At 39.3% G+C, this 17,780-nt stretch overlaps 1 protein-coding gene across 1 annotated transcript in view; it reads right to left on the reverse strand.

The window, feature by feature from the left end:
• The window catches only part of USP32 (ubiquitin specific peptidase 32), a 193,204-nt gene extending 177,146 nt beyond the window's left edge, over window positions 1-16,058 (reverse strand). Inside the window, exon 1 of the mRNA XM_034640660.1 lies at window positions 15,824-16,058. Coding sequence (XP_034496551.1) covers window positions 15,824-15,881 — 58 coding nt within the window. The 5' untranslated portion in view covers window positions 15,882-16,058. The remainder of the gene's footprint in view (window positions 1-15,823) is intronic.
• Between the last annotated feature and the right edge of the window lie 1,722 nt (window positions 16,059-17,780).

Genomic DNA, 17,780 nt, shown 5'->3' on the forward strand with positions numbered 1-17,780 from the left:
TAACTGAATTACTGCAATCTCATGATAAAAGTTTAACAGTTGAGCAGTTATTTTTTATTAATGAGCAAAGAAAGTGGTTTCCTGGGATGGAATACACTCCTCATAAAGATGCTGTGAAGACTGTTGAGGGGTGCTTGGCTGGCTCAGTCAGAAGAGCATGCAACTCTTGATTTTGGGGTCATGAGTTCAAGCCCCACACTGGCTGTAGAGATTATTTGCAAAAAAATAATAATAAACTATAAAAAAAGATTGTTGAAATGACAACAAAGGATTTAGAATATAAACTTAGGTGATAAAGCAGCAGTAGGGTTTGAGAAGACTGACTTCCAATTTTGAAAGTTCTACTGGAAGTAAAATGCTATCAAACAGCATCACATGTTACAGAGAAATTGTGAAAGGAAGAATCAATCAATGCAGCAAACTTCACCGCAGTCTTATTTTAAGAAATTGCCATACCCACCCCAACTTTTAGCAACCACAACCCTGAACAGCCAGAAGCAATCAACACCAAGGCAAGACCCTCCACCAGCAAAAAGATTCCAACTCACTGAAAGCTCAGAGATGGTTAGCATTTTTTTTAAATAAAGTGTTTTTGGGGGAAACAGGATGGCTTAGTTGGTTAAGCGTCTGACTCTTGTTTTTAGCTCAGGTCATGATTTCAGGGGTCATGGATCGAGCCCCATGCCAGGCTCCACACTCAGCAGGGAGTCTGCAAGAAGAGTCTCTCCCTCTGCCCCTCCCCCACTCACTCGAACACATGTGCACACACACACACTCTCTCTAAAATAAATAAATCTTTAAAAAATAAATAAATAATAATGTATTTTTTAAACTAAGGTACATATATTGCTTTTTTAGACATAATGCTATTTCACACTTAACAGACTACAGTATAGTGTAAACATAACTTCTATATAATCGAGCACAGGAAAACATGCTCAACATCACTAGCCATTAAAGAAACAAAAATCAAAACTACAGTGAGATTTCACAACCACTAGGATGGCTTAAATAACAAATATAACAAGTGCAGTCAAGGATGTGGAAAAATCAAAACCCTCATACATGACAGGTAGTAGTGTAAAATAGTGCAGCCACTTTGGAAAACAGCTTGGTAGTTCCTCAAACTGTTAAACATCAAGTTACCATATGAACCAGCAATTCTACTCCTAGGTATACACTTAAAAGAACTGAAAGCAGGGACTCGGATCTTTGTATGTCAATATTCATAGCAGCATTATTCACAAGAGCAAAAAGGTGAAAACAATCTAAATGTCCATTAACAGATGAATGAATAAACAAAATGTGGTATATACACAGTATTCAGCCAGAAGAAGGAATGAAATTCTGCCACATGCTACAACATGGATGAACCTTGAAAACATTATGCTAAATGAAAAAAGACACGAAAGGATAAATATTGCATGATTCTACTTATATGAGGTACCTAAAATAGGCAAATTCAAAGAAAAAAGTAGAATGGAGGTTACCGGGGACTGGGGGGAAGGGAAAATGGGGAGTCATTTAGGGACTACACAATTTCTGTTTGGGATGACAAGTTCTGGAAATGAATATTGGTGATGACTGCATAATGTTATGAATGTACTTAATGACATTGCATTATACAATTTAAAATGGTTCAGGGACGCCTGGCTGGCTCAGTCAGTGGAGCATGCAACTCATGATCTCAGGGTTGTGAGTTCAAGCCCCATGCTGGGTATGGAGATTACTTAAAAGTAAAATCTTAAGGAAAATAAAATAAAATAGCTCAAACAATAAATTTCATCTTATGTATAGTTTAACCACAATAATAAACTGCTAAAACCAGAAAATAAAACTATATATATGTACCTAAGCTTGTGAAGATCAGACAAAAATTCACATGAAATATTTCGTAAGTCCCTTACAACAATCCTAACACATATGGTTGAAAATAAAATACTGATCATAAGGTGATACTCCTATCACAATCAGAAATCATAACTTAGTCCAATTTTTGCTTTCTCTCTCATATATATGATAAAAAGCATATTTACTTATTTGTCAATACTAAAATCACAAGAGATACTGTTAAGTAGTCATCATCTTGGGTGCATTGTCAAACCCTCAAACTGACACAAATATGTAAGATAAGCAAAAGTCTCCTAAACTCCTTTCCAACCTACAAATGTCTAACTTCTAATAAATTCTTCTAGCATATATAGAACTGCCATGTCATGCAGTTCTCTTGGACCTATAATTTTAACTTTCAGTCACATTCCTATAAACTTGCAAATTGGGAGTTTGAGATATGAGCCACATGTTAAACACTCAGAAAAAAACATGAAAATGAAAGTTAAAAGATGTTTCTTAAAAGAAAACTTAATAAGATAACTTAATTTTAAAAAGCAACACACCACAATTATATAAAGGCACCAACTGACTAACCATCTGGTTCTCTCCATCATCAAGCATATGCTGAACACCTATTTGTACTTAAAACAATGCAAAGTGGTTTAAAAAAAAAAAAAAGATTTCTCCTCAAGAAACTTAAAATCAAGTGGAGAAATTAAATTAATACACATAAAACAATACCATATGTTTGTAAAAATATTCAAATACCAAGGATAAGAGTCATAGGAATTCAAAGGAGGTAAGTGCTCTATAGTCCAGGAATGTTCCAGAGAAGATCCAGGCAAAATCTACAAGTCCAGAAAGATGAGTAAAATCAAATGAAAATGAACCCTTCATCATCTAGCTTCATTTTGCCTGCTCAACACTTTGTACGATATAAAATTAGAATAGATGAAGGTAGAGAAAAAGTCACTCCACTAAGAGAAATCACAGAAATACAAAATGAAGAGAACAAACCAATTGGCCCACATTTTAGATATTAAAAAATTTAAAGTAGAAGGGCACCTGGATGGCTCAGTCAGTTAAGCATCCAACTCTTGATTTTGGCTCAGGTCTGTGGGTTGTGAGATCAAGCCCCACGTTGGGTTCCATGCTGGGCATGGGCCTGCTTGGGATTCTCTCTCTCTCCCTCTGCCCCTTCCCCATTCCCCACCCTGCCTCACGTGCCCATGGGCACTCTCTGAAAAAGAAAAAGTAAGTAGAAGTACACACTAAATTACGTTAATTATTTGAAAAAAGTTCCAAAAATTGCATGGAATTTTGCCAGGATTTTACCATGTTTTCCTATTCACACCAGTAAGTATTTGCTATTTATGAAAAATTTGTCTCAAAACCAATCAAATCAAGGCTCACCTGCAAAATGTCAGCACTAAATTTAATCAAAGCTGCCAATTATAACAAATTACAAATCTGCAAGTCATTGCATATGAGATTGTGTTTCCTTTTTCCTTCATATTTTCTACCAAGTGCTTCATGGATTCAGGTAATTTTAGCTTAGGGTCAGCAGGTATTCTTTTTAACCTAAATTTTAAATGTTTCTATTCCTGGAACATTTGGAATATTTGTATAAATGTCATGGAACAACTATAATTTACCCTGTAAAAATACAATGTACCAGATTATCACTACTAGTTTTATTCTGTCAGCTTTCTATCTATTCAAAGGGCACTAAGTTGTCCCATTCATTCAATCAACATTTTAATAAGCCCTGCCAATTACCTTCTAGGTCCCAGATTCTCAAGGATTTCAGAACTCACATAAAACACACAGCCAATTAAACTATCAGCTATAATGCAGTGGGATAACCAGTACGATAAAAGTGTGTTACAGCAGAAAGGGGGAGGAAAAGTAGGAGTGATATCAGGGAAGACTACTGAGCGGACTTGATGCCTGGGCTTAGTTTTGATGGATGAGGATCCAGTGAAGCAGACAGTTCAGGGATCAGGATGCACGTCAATTCATCAATAAGCATGTACTCCATGCCAGTCACTACACCTGCTTCTGGAAATAAAAATAATACAATTGCCCTAATTTCAAGATACTAGTAATCTTTTCAGGAATTTACTTCATGAAGAAAAGCCTTAAAATATGGTCTTAGGGGCGCCTATGTGGCTCAGTCGTTAAGTGTCTGCCTTTGGCTCAGGGTGTGATCCCAGGGTCCTGGGATCGAGCCCCGTATCGGGCTCCCTGCTTCTTCCTCTCCCACTCCCCGAGCTTGTGTTCCCTCTCTCGCTAGCTGTCTCTCTGTCAAATAAATAAATAAAATCTTTAAAAATAAAAAATAAATAAAATTTGGTCTTAAAAATGAGTTCACATCTCATTAAAAAAAATGAGTTCAGCAAGCACACACATAAAAAGTAAATATTTTATGATTTTATTTATAGAAGACTCAAAAATAGGTGAAACTAATCTACAGGAACAGAAGTCAGAACAACGGTTACCTCTGAGGGACAGTATCAACCTGGAGAGGGCAAGAGAGAGCCTATAGGAGTGCTGGAAATGCTCTCTATCTTGGTTTTGCATGGTGGCTGCTTGAGTACATAGCTAAAATTTCATCAAGCTATACAGCATCATTTGTGCACTTCAGTGAGTGTTAAGTAATAAAGGAAGGCATTCCAAGATCTGAAAGCAGCATTTAAAAGGCACAGAGTGTTCGGGCAGGGGCCAAAACACAGAAACTGCCAGGGCTTCCCACACTAAAGACCAACTTCAAATCACAGGGTGTTGGGTACCTTCTTCCACTGATGAGCATCTGAATAAAATGAACAGACGTATATTTCAGAAAGGTTATTCTGGTGGAAATATGAAGAATGGATTGAAAAGGTAGCAAACTAATAATAGTCCAGAGGACAGATGAAGGCCTTTCCTAGGCAATGACTTTAAAGATGGAGAAGAAACAAAAGATAATAAAGGTAGCACCAAAGTGATCAATTAAATGTGAACAGAGAAAACAAAGAGCCTCAACTGATAACCACATTTCTGGCTTGGGCCCATGCAATATACAAGCAGATCTGTGCAAAAATAAGTTATTTAGCTTGGGACTCTGCTGAAATAATATAAAAAAGTATGCTCCACTCAAAATGAAACATTTTTCTATAAGATGTTATTTACTGCCAAGTGTTCATTCAACTGATATCCTATTTCTTTCATTATTTAAATATATTTGCTTGACGGGCACTTGGGTGGCTCAGTCAATTAAATATATTCGCCTGGCAATCTTCTGTCAACTTCAATTTATATCTATATGGTACCAGTGATGTAACAATAAAAAAATGCTTCCACCATTCAATTACTCCTTACTATACCTCTAAACCTATAAAGAATGAACAATTTCTTGTCCTTCCATAATTAGATGTAAAGAGGTATTCTTACCTCAGCATCTGACAAAGAATAACTTCTGATCTATAAAACTCCATACAGTGAAAGATTTCATTTATGGATGCTTGCATAAACTAAATAATCTCTAAACCAAATTTATTAATCAAACAACTGTTCTAATCCCACCACAGCTTCCTACCTCAGCTGCTCACCAACAGATTCCAGAACCAACTTTAAAGCAGAGCCAAACATGACACAATAACATTGTAACACAACTAACAACTTTTAAAGGCAAAAGATACATTTAAATCTATGTACACAGATATAAAAATACGAGTTTTAAGCCTCAGGGCATATACCCATGAGCACACATTTATCCTGAACCAACTTTTCTCTAAAAGTATAATCTGGGGGCGCCTGGGTGGCACAGCGGTTAAGCATCTGCCTTCGGCTCAGGGCGTGATCCCAGCGTTATGGGATCGAGCCCCACATCAGGCTCCTCTGCTATGAGTCTGCTTCTTCCTCTCCCACTCCCCCTGCTTGTGTTCCCTCTCTCGCTGGCTGTCTCTGTCTCTGTCAAATAAATAAATAAAATCTTTTTTAAAAATAAATAAATAAATAAAAGTATAATCTGGTTTTTAGAAAAGACTGCTTTGATATGCAATTCAGTCATTCTATAAACATGTACTGAGTAGCTAACATAGCACAAAAAACATGCAGTTGCTAGAAATATAGCAATGAACAAACAGACATGCCCCCACCGTCAGGGAGTTTTAGAATCTAGTGGTACATGATCAGGAAAACTACATTCTAGGGCAATGTCTTCCTCCTACTCCAGTTTCTAACCGACCATGCAATGAATCTGCCCTAAGTCTTAAATTAAGACCCACATGACCAGAGATCAAGTATAAGAATTACTAAAAAGGAACTTCAGAATAATTACTTGGTAAAAAAAAAAAAACACAACACATAGAGAGCCTCCTGGAAACTGAAGAGAAGAACAGAGATACAAGAATTAATTTAAGGTAAGAGGGCACCAGCTCAAAAATAAAGGTCTCAAAGCTTTACCTCCCATGCACCCTTCTTCAGGAAGCTACTAAAGGATGAGTTCCACTAAAATAACACAGTAAGTCAAGAAAGAGGAAACAAGGGATACAGAAAACAGGGGCTTCAACACAGAACAGTGAAGGAAATCTCCATGATAATAATGAAAGAAAATCCGAGGATGGCAACTATGGTTCAAGTACAAGGGCAATAGGTACAGATTGGAGCAGGCCAAAAGACTCCAAGAAAACTTTCCAATATAATGAACTGAGTTAACATCTGATGTGTATTAACATATGGATAGAGTTGGGGCACCTGGGTGGCTCAGTCCGTTAAGCATCTGCCTTCAGCTCAGGTCATGATCCCAGGGTGCTGGGATTGAGTCCCACACTCCTTGCTCAGCAGGGAGCATGCTTCTCCCTCTGCCTCTGCCAGCTGCTCCCCTTGCTTGTCTCTCTCTCTCCAACAAATAAATAAAATCTTAAAACAAAACAAAACATATACCAAGATGAGGAAATGGGAGTATCGACGGAGCACATGTGTGTATCTGGAGGACAGGCAGCATTGAAATAAAGAGGTAAAGTGTGTCTGCCTTCAGGTCCTGGGATCCAGCCCCAAGCTTCTCCCTCTCCTCCCGGCTCATGCTCTCTCTCAAATAAGATCTCTCTTAAAAACTAAACTAAACTAAACTAAAAACACACATACGGATAGATTTAACAACTGGTAGGAACTTTGGGGGTTGAATTACAGTAAACAGAAACCTAAGCAAAAAAATAGAAAGCAATTATTACAGGAAATATTTAGGAGGAAATCAAGTACACAGGAAAGAAAAAGTAATCCTACTGTATTAAACCACTTAGCTGTGAAAAAGCATTTATAAAGACCTAATTATGTAATTACTGAACAATGATCTAACCAAAATTTTAAAATATATATAGCAGGGTGCCTGGATGGCTCAGTCGGTTAAGTGTGTCTGCCTTCACTCAGGTCATGATCCCGGGCTCCTTGCTCAGTGTGGAGCCTGCTTCTCCCTCTGCCTCTGCCTGCTGCTCCCCCTGCTTGTGTTCGCGCTCGCTCTCTCTCCGACAGACAAATAAATAAAATCTTAAAAAAAAAAATATATATATATACACACACACACACACACACACACACCAAGATGAGGAAATGGGACTATAGAGGGAGCACATGTGTGTATCTGGAGGACAGGTAGCAGTGAAATAAAGAGCTAAACCCCAATCTTTAATAACGGAATGCCAATAAATATTCCTTCAATGGAAAAAAAAAAGTATCGCTATATATGTGTTATTTGGAGACATAATGTAAAGACCAAATTAATAAATTTAAAATATTAAAAGTACTGGCAAGTAGAGGAAAACTGGCAAGGGAGAGAGGAAAACAGTACTATTTTCCTAACAAACCCTGTAGAACTATTTGATTCTAAATTATGCACATACATCACTGTGGTAAAAATTAAAACTAAAAGACTAATGAAGGTGGGAGGGAGGAGCATTAGCCATGGAATATAAGACAAAAAGAACTTTGGACCAAAAAAACCCCCAAAAAACCCCAATACGTAAAATTTTATTTACTTATTTATTTATTTTTAAATTTTCTTTTAGTGCGCTCTATGCCCAATGTGGGGCTCAAACTCACAACCCGGAGTTCAAGAGTCACCTGTTCTACCAACTGAGCCAGCCAGGTGCCCCTAAAATTTATTTGTAAATCACATGGACTATTTAGAACCAATGAGAGCACTCTATGTTGACATGGATTTTATTCTCAGCTTCCAAAGTAACACTATACAACATTTTAAGCAAAAAAGTTTGCAACTCTAACCTTACATTTGGCAGTAGGATGTTACTTGTCATCACAGATGAAAAGTACATGAAAATCATTGTGTAAAAGTAAATCATTTCATGAGCAAAATTATTAAATATCGTATTTTACCAAAAGACATTCTCAAGTGTTCATGAACGTAATACTTAATGCCATACTAGTCTCTTAATGTCTACTCAGGAATTTAATTAGGTATCTAAACTTAAATATCTGAACAGACAAAATTATATACTGTACTTAAGGTTCTTAACATTTTTAACTATCATTCAAAACGTTTAGCACGTTTTTCTAAGTTGATTAAAGGAAATCTTGAGATCAATACATCGTTTAGTTTACTCAATCCCTATCAGTACTCAATCCTTTACCCTCCAACCTTACAAACATTATGCAAGTTCTCCAAATCTTCTATCATTTATTACATTTATACATTCACCGAACCATCCACTATTTACTTAGCACTTAAAATATACCTATCGTGGCACCGGAGATTCATCATCACGTCTGACAAAAAACATGTTAATTATACATTATGATAAAGGCTATGAATGAACCATACAGAATAGTGCAATACTGACAGACTACTTCATAGAAAATAGTAAAAGAAGGCCTCACTGGAGCCATCAGAGCTCATACTTCAGGTATGAACAATGAGCCACACCTGTGAAAATTTGTAGGCATCCTTTCCAGGCTGAGAGGAAAGGAGTAACAGGATCTGATTTGAACTTTAGGATTACACTGGCTGCTGTGTGAAACCAGAAAACGGCTGCATAGTATCTTAGCGAGAGATGATGCAGCTGGGACTAGAGTAGTAGCAGTGAGACGAAGAGAAGTTAACAGACTGGACTCGACACCAAACTAACAGGACTAAATGACAAACTCAAACTGGGGATAAGAAGATAGGTCAGATGGCCAAAGGAAAAGGAAGAAATGAGAAAGTCTATCGACTCTTGGTTTTAGCAACTATGTTACAATAGTGGTACCATTTACTATGGTGAAAAAAAAGACTAGGGGAGGACTACTTTGATAAAAGGGTCCTTTTCATAATAGAATATCTTCAGAGTCTTTTCATGAGCCATTAGAAAAAGGCAAGAAACCACAGCAAACCTTAAAAGGCTCTTCCCTCAAGGGCTGCAATGCTGAAACTATCTAACTTCTTTAAGGAAATGAAAGAGAAGCTGGAGAACTTCTCTGTAAAACTTCATTTTATTATTTTTTAAAGATTTTATTTATTTATTTATTTATTTATTTATTTATTTATTTATTTATTTATTTATTTGACAGAGAGAGTACAAGCAGGTCCGGGAGCAGCAGGCAGAGAAATAGGGAGAAGCAGGCTCCCCACTGAGCAGAGGGCCAGATGCAGGGCTCAATCTCCAAACCCCAGGATCACAACCTGAGGGAAAGGCAGACGTGTAACTGACTAAGCCACCCAGGTGCCCCTGGAAAACTTCATTTTAGCAGTTTTCCGTTAATGCAGTCCAGTATCAAGGACTCCAAGAACCATGTTATAGCAAAGTCTTGATATATCAATTTTTCTGAACCTTGTGTACAAGATAGTGATAAACTTGAGATTTCCCTGAAATAAAAAGAGCCTTATGTTAATGAACACTAAATCCCTAAATTAGAAGGGTGTTAAAGGAAGGCCTTCAGTTTTGAATAGATAGAGGTCTTCTAATGGATAGGTCTCTGACTTTAACAGTAAATCTAGAACTACTAGTTTTATCAGGTTTTTGTCAGTAATTAACTATGCACCTTTGACTTCCAAGAGAGCTTTACTATTATATAAGAGGAAGAAGAGAATTTATTAACATACAGAAAGAGGTGGAGTGGCTCAATTTATTAATTTTTTTAAAAGCAGATTTTGTTTATTTATTTATTTAAGCAATCTACACTCAACATAGGCTTCGAACTCACAACCCCAACATCAAGAGTCAATGGTCCTAAGACTGACCCAGCCAGGTACCCTTAGACTGGCTTAATTTAAACACATTAATTATAAAGCCCAAAGGGTAAAAGCAGAAGCATAAAAAGCCCTGAACAGAGAAGCCATGCTTTCTGGATATGGTATGAAAAGAACTCTGAGTTTGAAGTCTTCTCGATACTATTATCAGACCATCAATCATTTTTTTAATTGCAGTATAGGTGACATACAACATTAAGTTTTAGCTGATTTGACAATTATATACGTTACAAAATGCTCACCATGACTAGTATAGTTAGCATCTGCCACCATACAAAGTTATTACAATATTATTGACTATATTCTCTGTGCTGTACTTTCCATCCCCGAGACTTAATTATTTTATAACTGGAGTTTGTACCTCTTAATCTCCTTTACCTATTTCACCCATTCCCCCACCCTCCTCCTCTCTGGCAACCACTAATTTGTTCTCTATATTTATGAGCTTGTTGCTCTTTGTTGCTGTTGGTTTATTCATTTGTTTTGTTTTTTAGGTTCCATATAAATGAAATCATATGGTATTTGCCTTTGTCTGACTTGTTTCATTTAGCATAATACCCTCTAGGTCTAACCATGTTGTCCCAAATCAAACCACCAACTTTTAATTCATAAATAAAATCCCTACACCTCTGCAGCTGTTTAACATCAAAGCTTCTAATCCAGCTCTCAGCATTAATCTCTAGTACTTCAAATCCAAAAACAGATTTCCTACAGTCACAGCAAGAGTAATAATCACTGCTCTAACTTTTCCTGTGACCTACCATATAATCAAGGGCCAAAAATCTTCTCTTTATCCTGAGAAAACACCTCACGATTAGCAGGTCACCACATTCTCAGTTCTAGGTACTTACACATCTTTCTGGAAGGCAACCCTGAATGCTGTCACTGTGAAGTCTCTCTAACCAAGCACAAAGACAAACAATGAACAAGAAAAAACAAACAACAGCTGCCCAGTTTGGTAAATGGGGAGGCCATTAACCATCAAGTGATGTCACCTCATTCTGCTCATCCTTCCCAAATCCAGGGTTCACTGGTGTATTTATCTCCTCTTTGTCATGGACACTCCAAATGGAGTGTCGAACTGAAGATTATGAAGAACAGCACCTGGGTAATTACTTAGGTGACTACATATAAGCAGACTAACTTAAAACTGCCCCATTTTTCTCCTTTATATATAACAGCTGGTTAGGTATACTTGCAAATGGCTTAACCAAAACCTGTAATCCCACCCTAATGCCAGAGAGCTCACTGGTAAATTTAATAAATTCAGATAAAGGCAAATAAGTGCTTTAACAAGAGAGAATAGTGCATCCCAGAAGGTAACGAGTGTGAAATTAAATTTTCATTTATACAATGATATATTATGCTAAACCAGCTAACATTACATCATAGTCAGTATAATATCAGTGAAATTTTAATATTAATACTCTGAAACTTGGTGAATAAAATCTTGGTTGGGGAGTCAATGTTTTAGAGCGTTAAGAGGGCTGGTGGATAATAAGCAAAATGCAAAGTACTGGAATCTTCAACTATTATACACTTAATTATTCCACTAGCAAAGACAACAACCTTTAAGTGATAAGGAAATTAAATTCTTTTCTAACACACAACTATTGAGCACATACTATGAAATGAGCAGTGTTAGGTACTTTCAGGCCAATATACCAACACACACTCTACATCCCCATAGCACTTCCTTTTATAGCGCTGCAGCATTTAACATACTATATGTTAATCGTTCATAAATAATATACAGATATACTACTTTTTGAAAATATTGTCCATTATCAAACATACACAAAATAGAACTTTAAAAAGTTTTAGTATTTTATTCCCACCTCCCACGCATTGTCCTTCATACACCTTGAGGGTATATACACTTCAGTGGACTGACCAACCTACACGCTCCGAGAGGGTCTTAGTTATCTCTGTTTCTTCAGTGCTTAAGTCACAGGCAGCACTCGGTAAAAATTTGCTGAATGAATGAGCAAAGGAGCACTCAAAAACGTGAAACCACAGCATAATTTCTGACATGAAATATTTCATCACCCAACTACTTAGTCTAACATCAGTGCCAAATTCTCCTTAAAGGGATTAGAAGAAATTCACCCACTTTATTTTATTAACACAGTTTAAAAGCTAAGGACAATTTTAATTCAGCCAATTCTTGGGGGGGAGGGGGGAAGCCTTATAATTCTGTTTCCAGAAAGATGAAAAGGAGAGAGGAGAGGGAAGAGAGAATAAAGAACTGGAGATTTTTAAGGTTTCTTGGAGTTCTGAAATACTCTAAACTGCAATTCATCTTTCATTCAATTTTTTTTTTTTTTAAAGATTTTATTTATTTATGTGACAGAGAGACAGCCAGCGAGAGAGGGAACACAGCAGGGGAGTGGGAGAGGAAGAAGCAGGCTCATAGCAGAGGAGCCCGATGTGGGACTCGATCCCAGAACGCCGGGATCACGCTCTGAGCCGAAGGCAGACGCTTAACGACTGCGCTACCCAGGCGCCCCTCATTCAATGTTTTTTCTAATGCTATGCATTTAGAATATATTTTTAGGAATACACAAGCCACAAACTTGGATGCAAGAGGAAGTGAAGAAAGATGAACATAGCTGCTAAATTCTCAGTATCCATGAAATACAGGAGACACACTTCAGAAAATACATGCAATCTAAACAAGGGTCAAGCCTTCAAGGAACAGCCTATTTGTGTTCTATTCAAGACTAGATAGATATAAAGAGGCCAAAAATAAAAGCTACCATTAATACATCTACCTTAAAAAATTTTAAGGTATGCTTTCAGAAAACTATTAATGTTTACATAACTGACATACAGTCTAGCTAAAACAGCATGCAAAATCAATCGTCCTAATTTCTAGAGCTTCTGCAATGTAAATGAGAAGTCACTAGACTGGCCTTCACTTAGGTCCGTGAGCCTTATCAGTCATTAACATAACACTCCATTTCCAAGACCCCATTTTAGAAGATAAACTGCCTGCAATGCCATGTTTGTTTGCAGCAATATATAGTTGGCTATTTTTTTTTAATATTACCTAATTACAGTTAGGCATTATTTACTGCTCAATAATTTTAACTAAAGCCAAGTGGGTAGGTATTTCAGTAGTTTATCAAGCTTGCTTTTTACTTATATAGTGATTCATGTAACCTACAGCTCGTTTTTCCAATCCTCTCCCTACCCTCCACCCCCAATCACCTTACAAGGAAGACTTTACGAAGAGAGGTTTCAGTACCTATTTAGATTCTTCACATACCCCTCAAAAGTTCCCAAACCATTTTTTAGCTTTTGACATGCCCCTCGAAAGTTCCCAAACCATTTTTTAGCTCTATCAAAAGCTTTATAAATTCTTTCTATCATTTTAGTAAAAAGTTCTGTAGTAGGAGTACTTGGGTGGGTCAGTCGGTTAAGCCTCTGCCTTTGGCTCAGGTCGTGATCCCAGGGTCCAGTGATGGAGCCCTGACTCAGACTCCCCGCTCAGCGGGAAGTCTGCTTCTCCCTCTCCCTCTGCTTCGTCCCCCTCTCATGCTCTCTCACGCTCTAATAAATAAATAAAATCTTAAAAAATAAATAAAGAAGTTTTATAGTAAAATCTAACACTTGGGGCACCTGGGCGGCTTAGTCGTTTTAAGCATCTGTCTTCAGCTTGGGTCATGATCTCAGGGTCCTGCTCAGTGGGGAGTCTGCTTCTCCCTCTCCCTCTGCCCCTACCCCCCACCCCCGCTCGTGTGCATGCTCTCTCAAATACATGAATAAAAATCTTTAAAAATAAAGTCTAACTTTACTACAGTAAATGGAACATTCAAAAGAATTACCCACTTTTTTAAAAAAGCTCCTGGTTTACATTTAGAAATACTATTTATCAACATGCTTCTCTCTTTTGCTTTTATTTTCCTCTGAAGCAAAACTAATAAAACATAAATTTATTCAAGGAATAGTTTAAAAAGGTTTTAACAAATATTTTTGCTACCTCTTCAAATATTCATTTTAAAATTCAACAGGCAAACAATTCGTAATAAACTGAACAAAGACCTCCAATCAAATCAGTTTAAAATGCATCAACTACTAATTTCATTTATATTCACAAAGGTACTAAAATCTTAGTTCGATATGAGCCTAAGCAAGGTAGAGTTTAATAAAAGTTAAATTTTAGAATTCCTTTAATGCGAGCTACATCACCCTCAAACTTAAAGAAACTGAACACTTCTGAACCATGAAGCTGTAAACCAATCTGACTGATGTCCTCTTTCATGCCATGTAAGCCACTGCCTAATTGAGGCCAGACCTGTCAGGCTCAACAGCATCCCGGAAATGACTAGCCTACTAGAGCTGGAAACACATCAAGAATTTGGAATATTTCTCAGATTGAGAAAAAAGTTCAAGCGAGATTGTCCATAAGAACAATCATTACACTGTTCGGTGGAAAAAAGACAGAAAAAGCATATTTTTGTTATTCTGGCCAGGCCACAATGAATACACCTAAATTCTGTATCTATTTTCCCGTGATATCCCTCTGAATTTATTTTTTTTCCTATATACGAACAGAGTTCACTACAAAATCCTCATTTTGAATATCTGTCTTTTAATCCAATTTTTATTTTGTATCCTTAACCACTGACACCATCACCTGGAGCATGGCTGGTTTCTTGACTTAGAAACCTGTTAACAATAATGCCAAGCATCCAACCTGCTTTAAATGTTTCACTTCTTACCAAGAAAATCCATTAAATGTCGAAAAGAAATACAAGCATACATACATACACACACACATATACTCAAATCCCAGTCATGAAAAATTAAGTCACATTACGGCCATAAACTGTGCAACAGACACTTCCAGTTAGCGTGTGCTTTAGTGATCACGGACAGCGGTATCAAAGTAAGTGGTAGGGGGTTGGGGCTGTTAACAACACTGTGTGCATCAGAGCCAATAAGCAGCAGGCTAGGACTGGCAGCAAGGCCGGTCTCTAAAGGGAGCTATAACACAATATCAGAATGCTGGATTTCCGAATGCCATTTTACGGGGAGGAGGGGGTGAAAACTGGGGATCAAGTGCAATGTAAGGCTCTGGCCAACGTCTAAGGAGATGAAACCTAAGACAAGGTCTTGTGGCAACATCAGCTGTCCATTCTCATCTCACCTCAAATACAACTTAATTTCAGGTCGTTCTTATCAAAGTCCGTCGCTCAGAGGGTGAGGGGGTGGCCGGAGTGGATGATGAAAGCCCCCTAGAGACTAGCAAAGGCCCTCGGAAAAGGCGGAGAGACTACAATTGGAAAGGGCTTCCAGCAGCATAAGGAGAAGAGGGCTTTGCACCCGCCTCCCCTCTCCCTTCCAACCAAGGCTGTTGGGTACGAGCTTAGGATGTCGGGTTTTATGAAGGAGTGATATGAGAAAATGGCAGGAAAGGATAAGGGGGGCTGGAAGGGCTGGTGCCACCCAAGAAAAGGGGGAGAGGACTTCCCTGGACACATCCAGAATAACAACGCCAACAAAGAGCACGGGCATTTCCCTACCAGCACCAGATACCCCTCTCTCTGGGAAAGCTGCTCCCCCTTCCATACGGTCCCAATTCCCAAACACTGCTCCCACCCGACCCTTCTCCCCAATAATATTCCCCATCGCTGGCCTCCTTTCCCTTCCGCCTCTGGCGCCCCACGCCCTCAACCTCTCCTCCCCTTCCCCGGTCACCCACCCTCGGGGCAGCCCGTCGCTGGCCTCCCCCGCAGCTCGCCCAGACCCCTCCCCCCTCACCTCTCCTCAGCGCCTCCTCGTAGCTGAGGAATCCGATCCGTGACTCCTTGGCGCCCATGCTCCCCTCATCCCCTCGGCCGGGGGTCGGAGCCTGATCTCGCCCCCACCCCCCCCCCGACTCGGCGTCCCTGGGTGACGGTGTCGGCGTCCCCCAGCCCCCTCCTCCCCCCACACTAACAAGTGCGGCTTCTACCCCGGCAGCTCCTCCCGGCCGCCGCCACCGCCTCCATGCCGAATCACGTGACCCGCTCCACCCCGCCCCTTCCCCTCCCTCCTACTCCGCCCTTCTCCTCTCTCCTCCCTTCCCTTTCCTCCTCACGCCCTCTTCCCTCCCCCTTCCCCCCTCTCGCCGGCCCCGCCGAGGGACACCTGACCCGAGGCCGGGGATTGTTCCGGGTAATGGCCACCAGGGGCCACACACTCCGCCCCGCCCCACGCTCTCCGCGCGCAGGAGCGTAGGGGAGGAGCCGGATCCCGCGCGTAGCGCGTCATCCCGCAGCTTCCCGCCAATCCGAAGCCGCAAGGCCCGGGACCCTCCGCCCACCTGAGAGGGCGACTTCCGGGGCGCTCGGCTCCGTGGCTCTCGCCCACCCGTTCTGGCGTCTAAAGGGCGGGACCGGAGCAACTGGCGGCTGGTCTGTCCTTGGACAGGCCCCATGTTAGGTCGAATCTTAGGGAACCGGGGACTGAGGGGCGCAGTGAGAGGAAGGGGCGGGAAGGGTAAAAACTTCGTTATGGAAATTTTTGGCTGGGAGGGAGTTGTGAAAGAGACTCTCAAGGATTTCCTGTGACGAAACGATTCTTAATCCTGGTGGGAGATACCTAAGGAAAATGAACCTTGTGAAAAGTTTAGAATGTCTTCCTTTTCACGTTATCCCGTTTCCCCCCTGCACCCCAGTTGACTCTATATTTCCTTTCACGTCCGCAAGCCCACCTCCCGCTCTGAGCCTGCCTCTTGTATAGAATCTCTGGAAGCTACTGTGCAAAGGCTTAACTTGCTTCTCTCCAAGAATTGCCCCCCACCAGAGATGTGAGGCTTTCAAGATTGACAACGGAGGCCTTGCTTTCAAAAAAAATATTTTTTATTGTAAAATACTAACAGAATTTACCATTTTTATGTACCTCATGAGTGGAATCATATGGTATTTCTCCTTTCCTGTCTGGTTTATTTGACAGCATAATGTCCTCAAGGTTTGTCTCTTGTAGCATGTGTCAGAATTTCCCAGATTTGTTATATGACCCAGGACTCCACTTGTAAGTATATATCCAAAAGAATTGAATGCAGGGACACACACACATATCTATATTTATATACCCATATTTATGGAACATTATTCCCAATAGCCGAAATGCAGAAGTAACCCAAGTGTCCATCAATGGAGAGATGAATAGATGTGGTGTAATTAATGGTTGAACACAGATTTGAACTGCTGGGGGCGGGGGTCGTCTTGTATGTGAATTTTTTCCATAAATACAGTATAATACTGTAAATGTATTTTCCCTATGGTTTTCTTAACATTTTCTTTCCTCTAGCTTATTATAAGAATACAGCATATAAAACATATAGCATCCAATGTATGTGTTAACTGTTTACGTTATTGGCAAATCTCTGGTTAATCAACAGTAGTAAAGTTTTGGGGGAGTTATACAAGGATTTTTGCCTATACAGGAGGATTGGTGCCCCTGACCCTCTTGTTCAAAAGTCAACTCTGTGTGTGTGTGTGTGTGTGTGTGTGTTGTATATATACACAATGTATGTATTTTGCACATATATATATATACACACAATATACAGTTGTATTCTATATACAGTCATATATTCAATTCCTTGCTTTTTAAGTCTATTCAATTTGTTAGTCTTCACCCTCAAAGTCACAGTGTAAAGCTTTTGGATAAGGAAATAACTTTGAAAAATAACCATTTGTATTAGATTAGACAGGAGGTGCCAGTTAGGTAA

This window comes from Ailuropoda melanoleuca, chromosome 13 (genome assembly GCF_002007445.2).
Source record: "Ailuropoda melanoleuca isolate Jingjing chromosome 13, ASM200744v2, whole genome shotgun sequence".
NCBI classification, from domain to species: domain Eukaryota; kingdom Metazoa; phylum Chordata; class Mammalia; order Carnivora; family Ursidae; genus Ailuropoda; species Ailuropoda melanoleuca.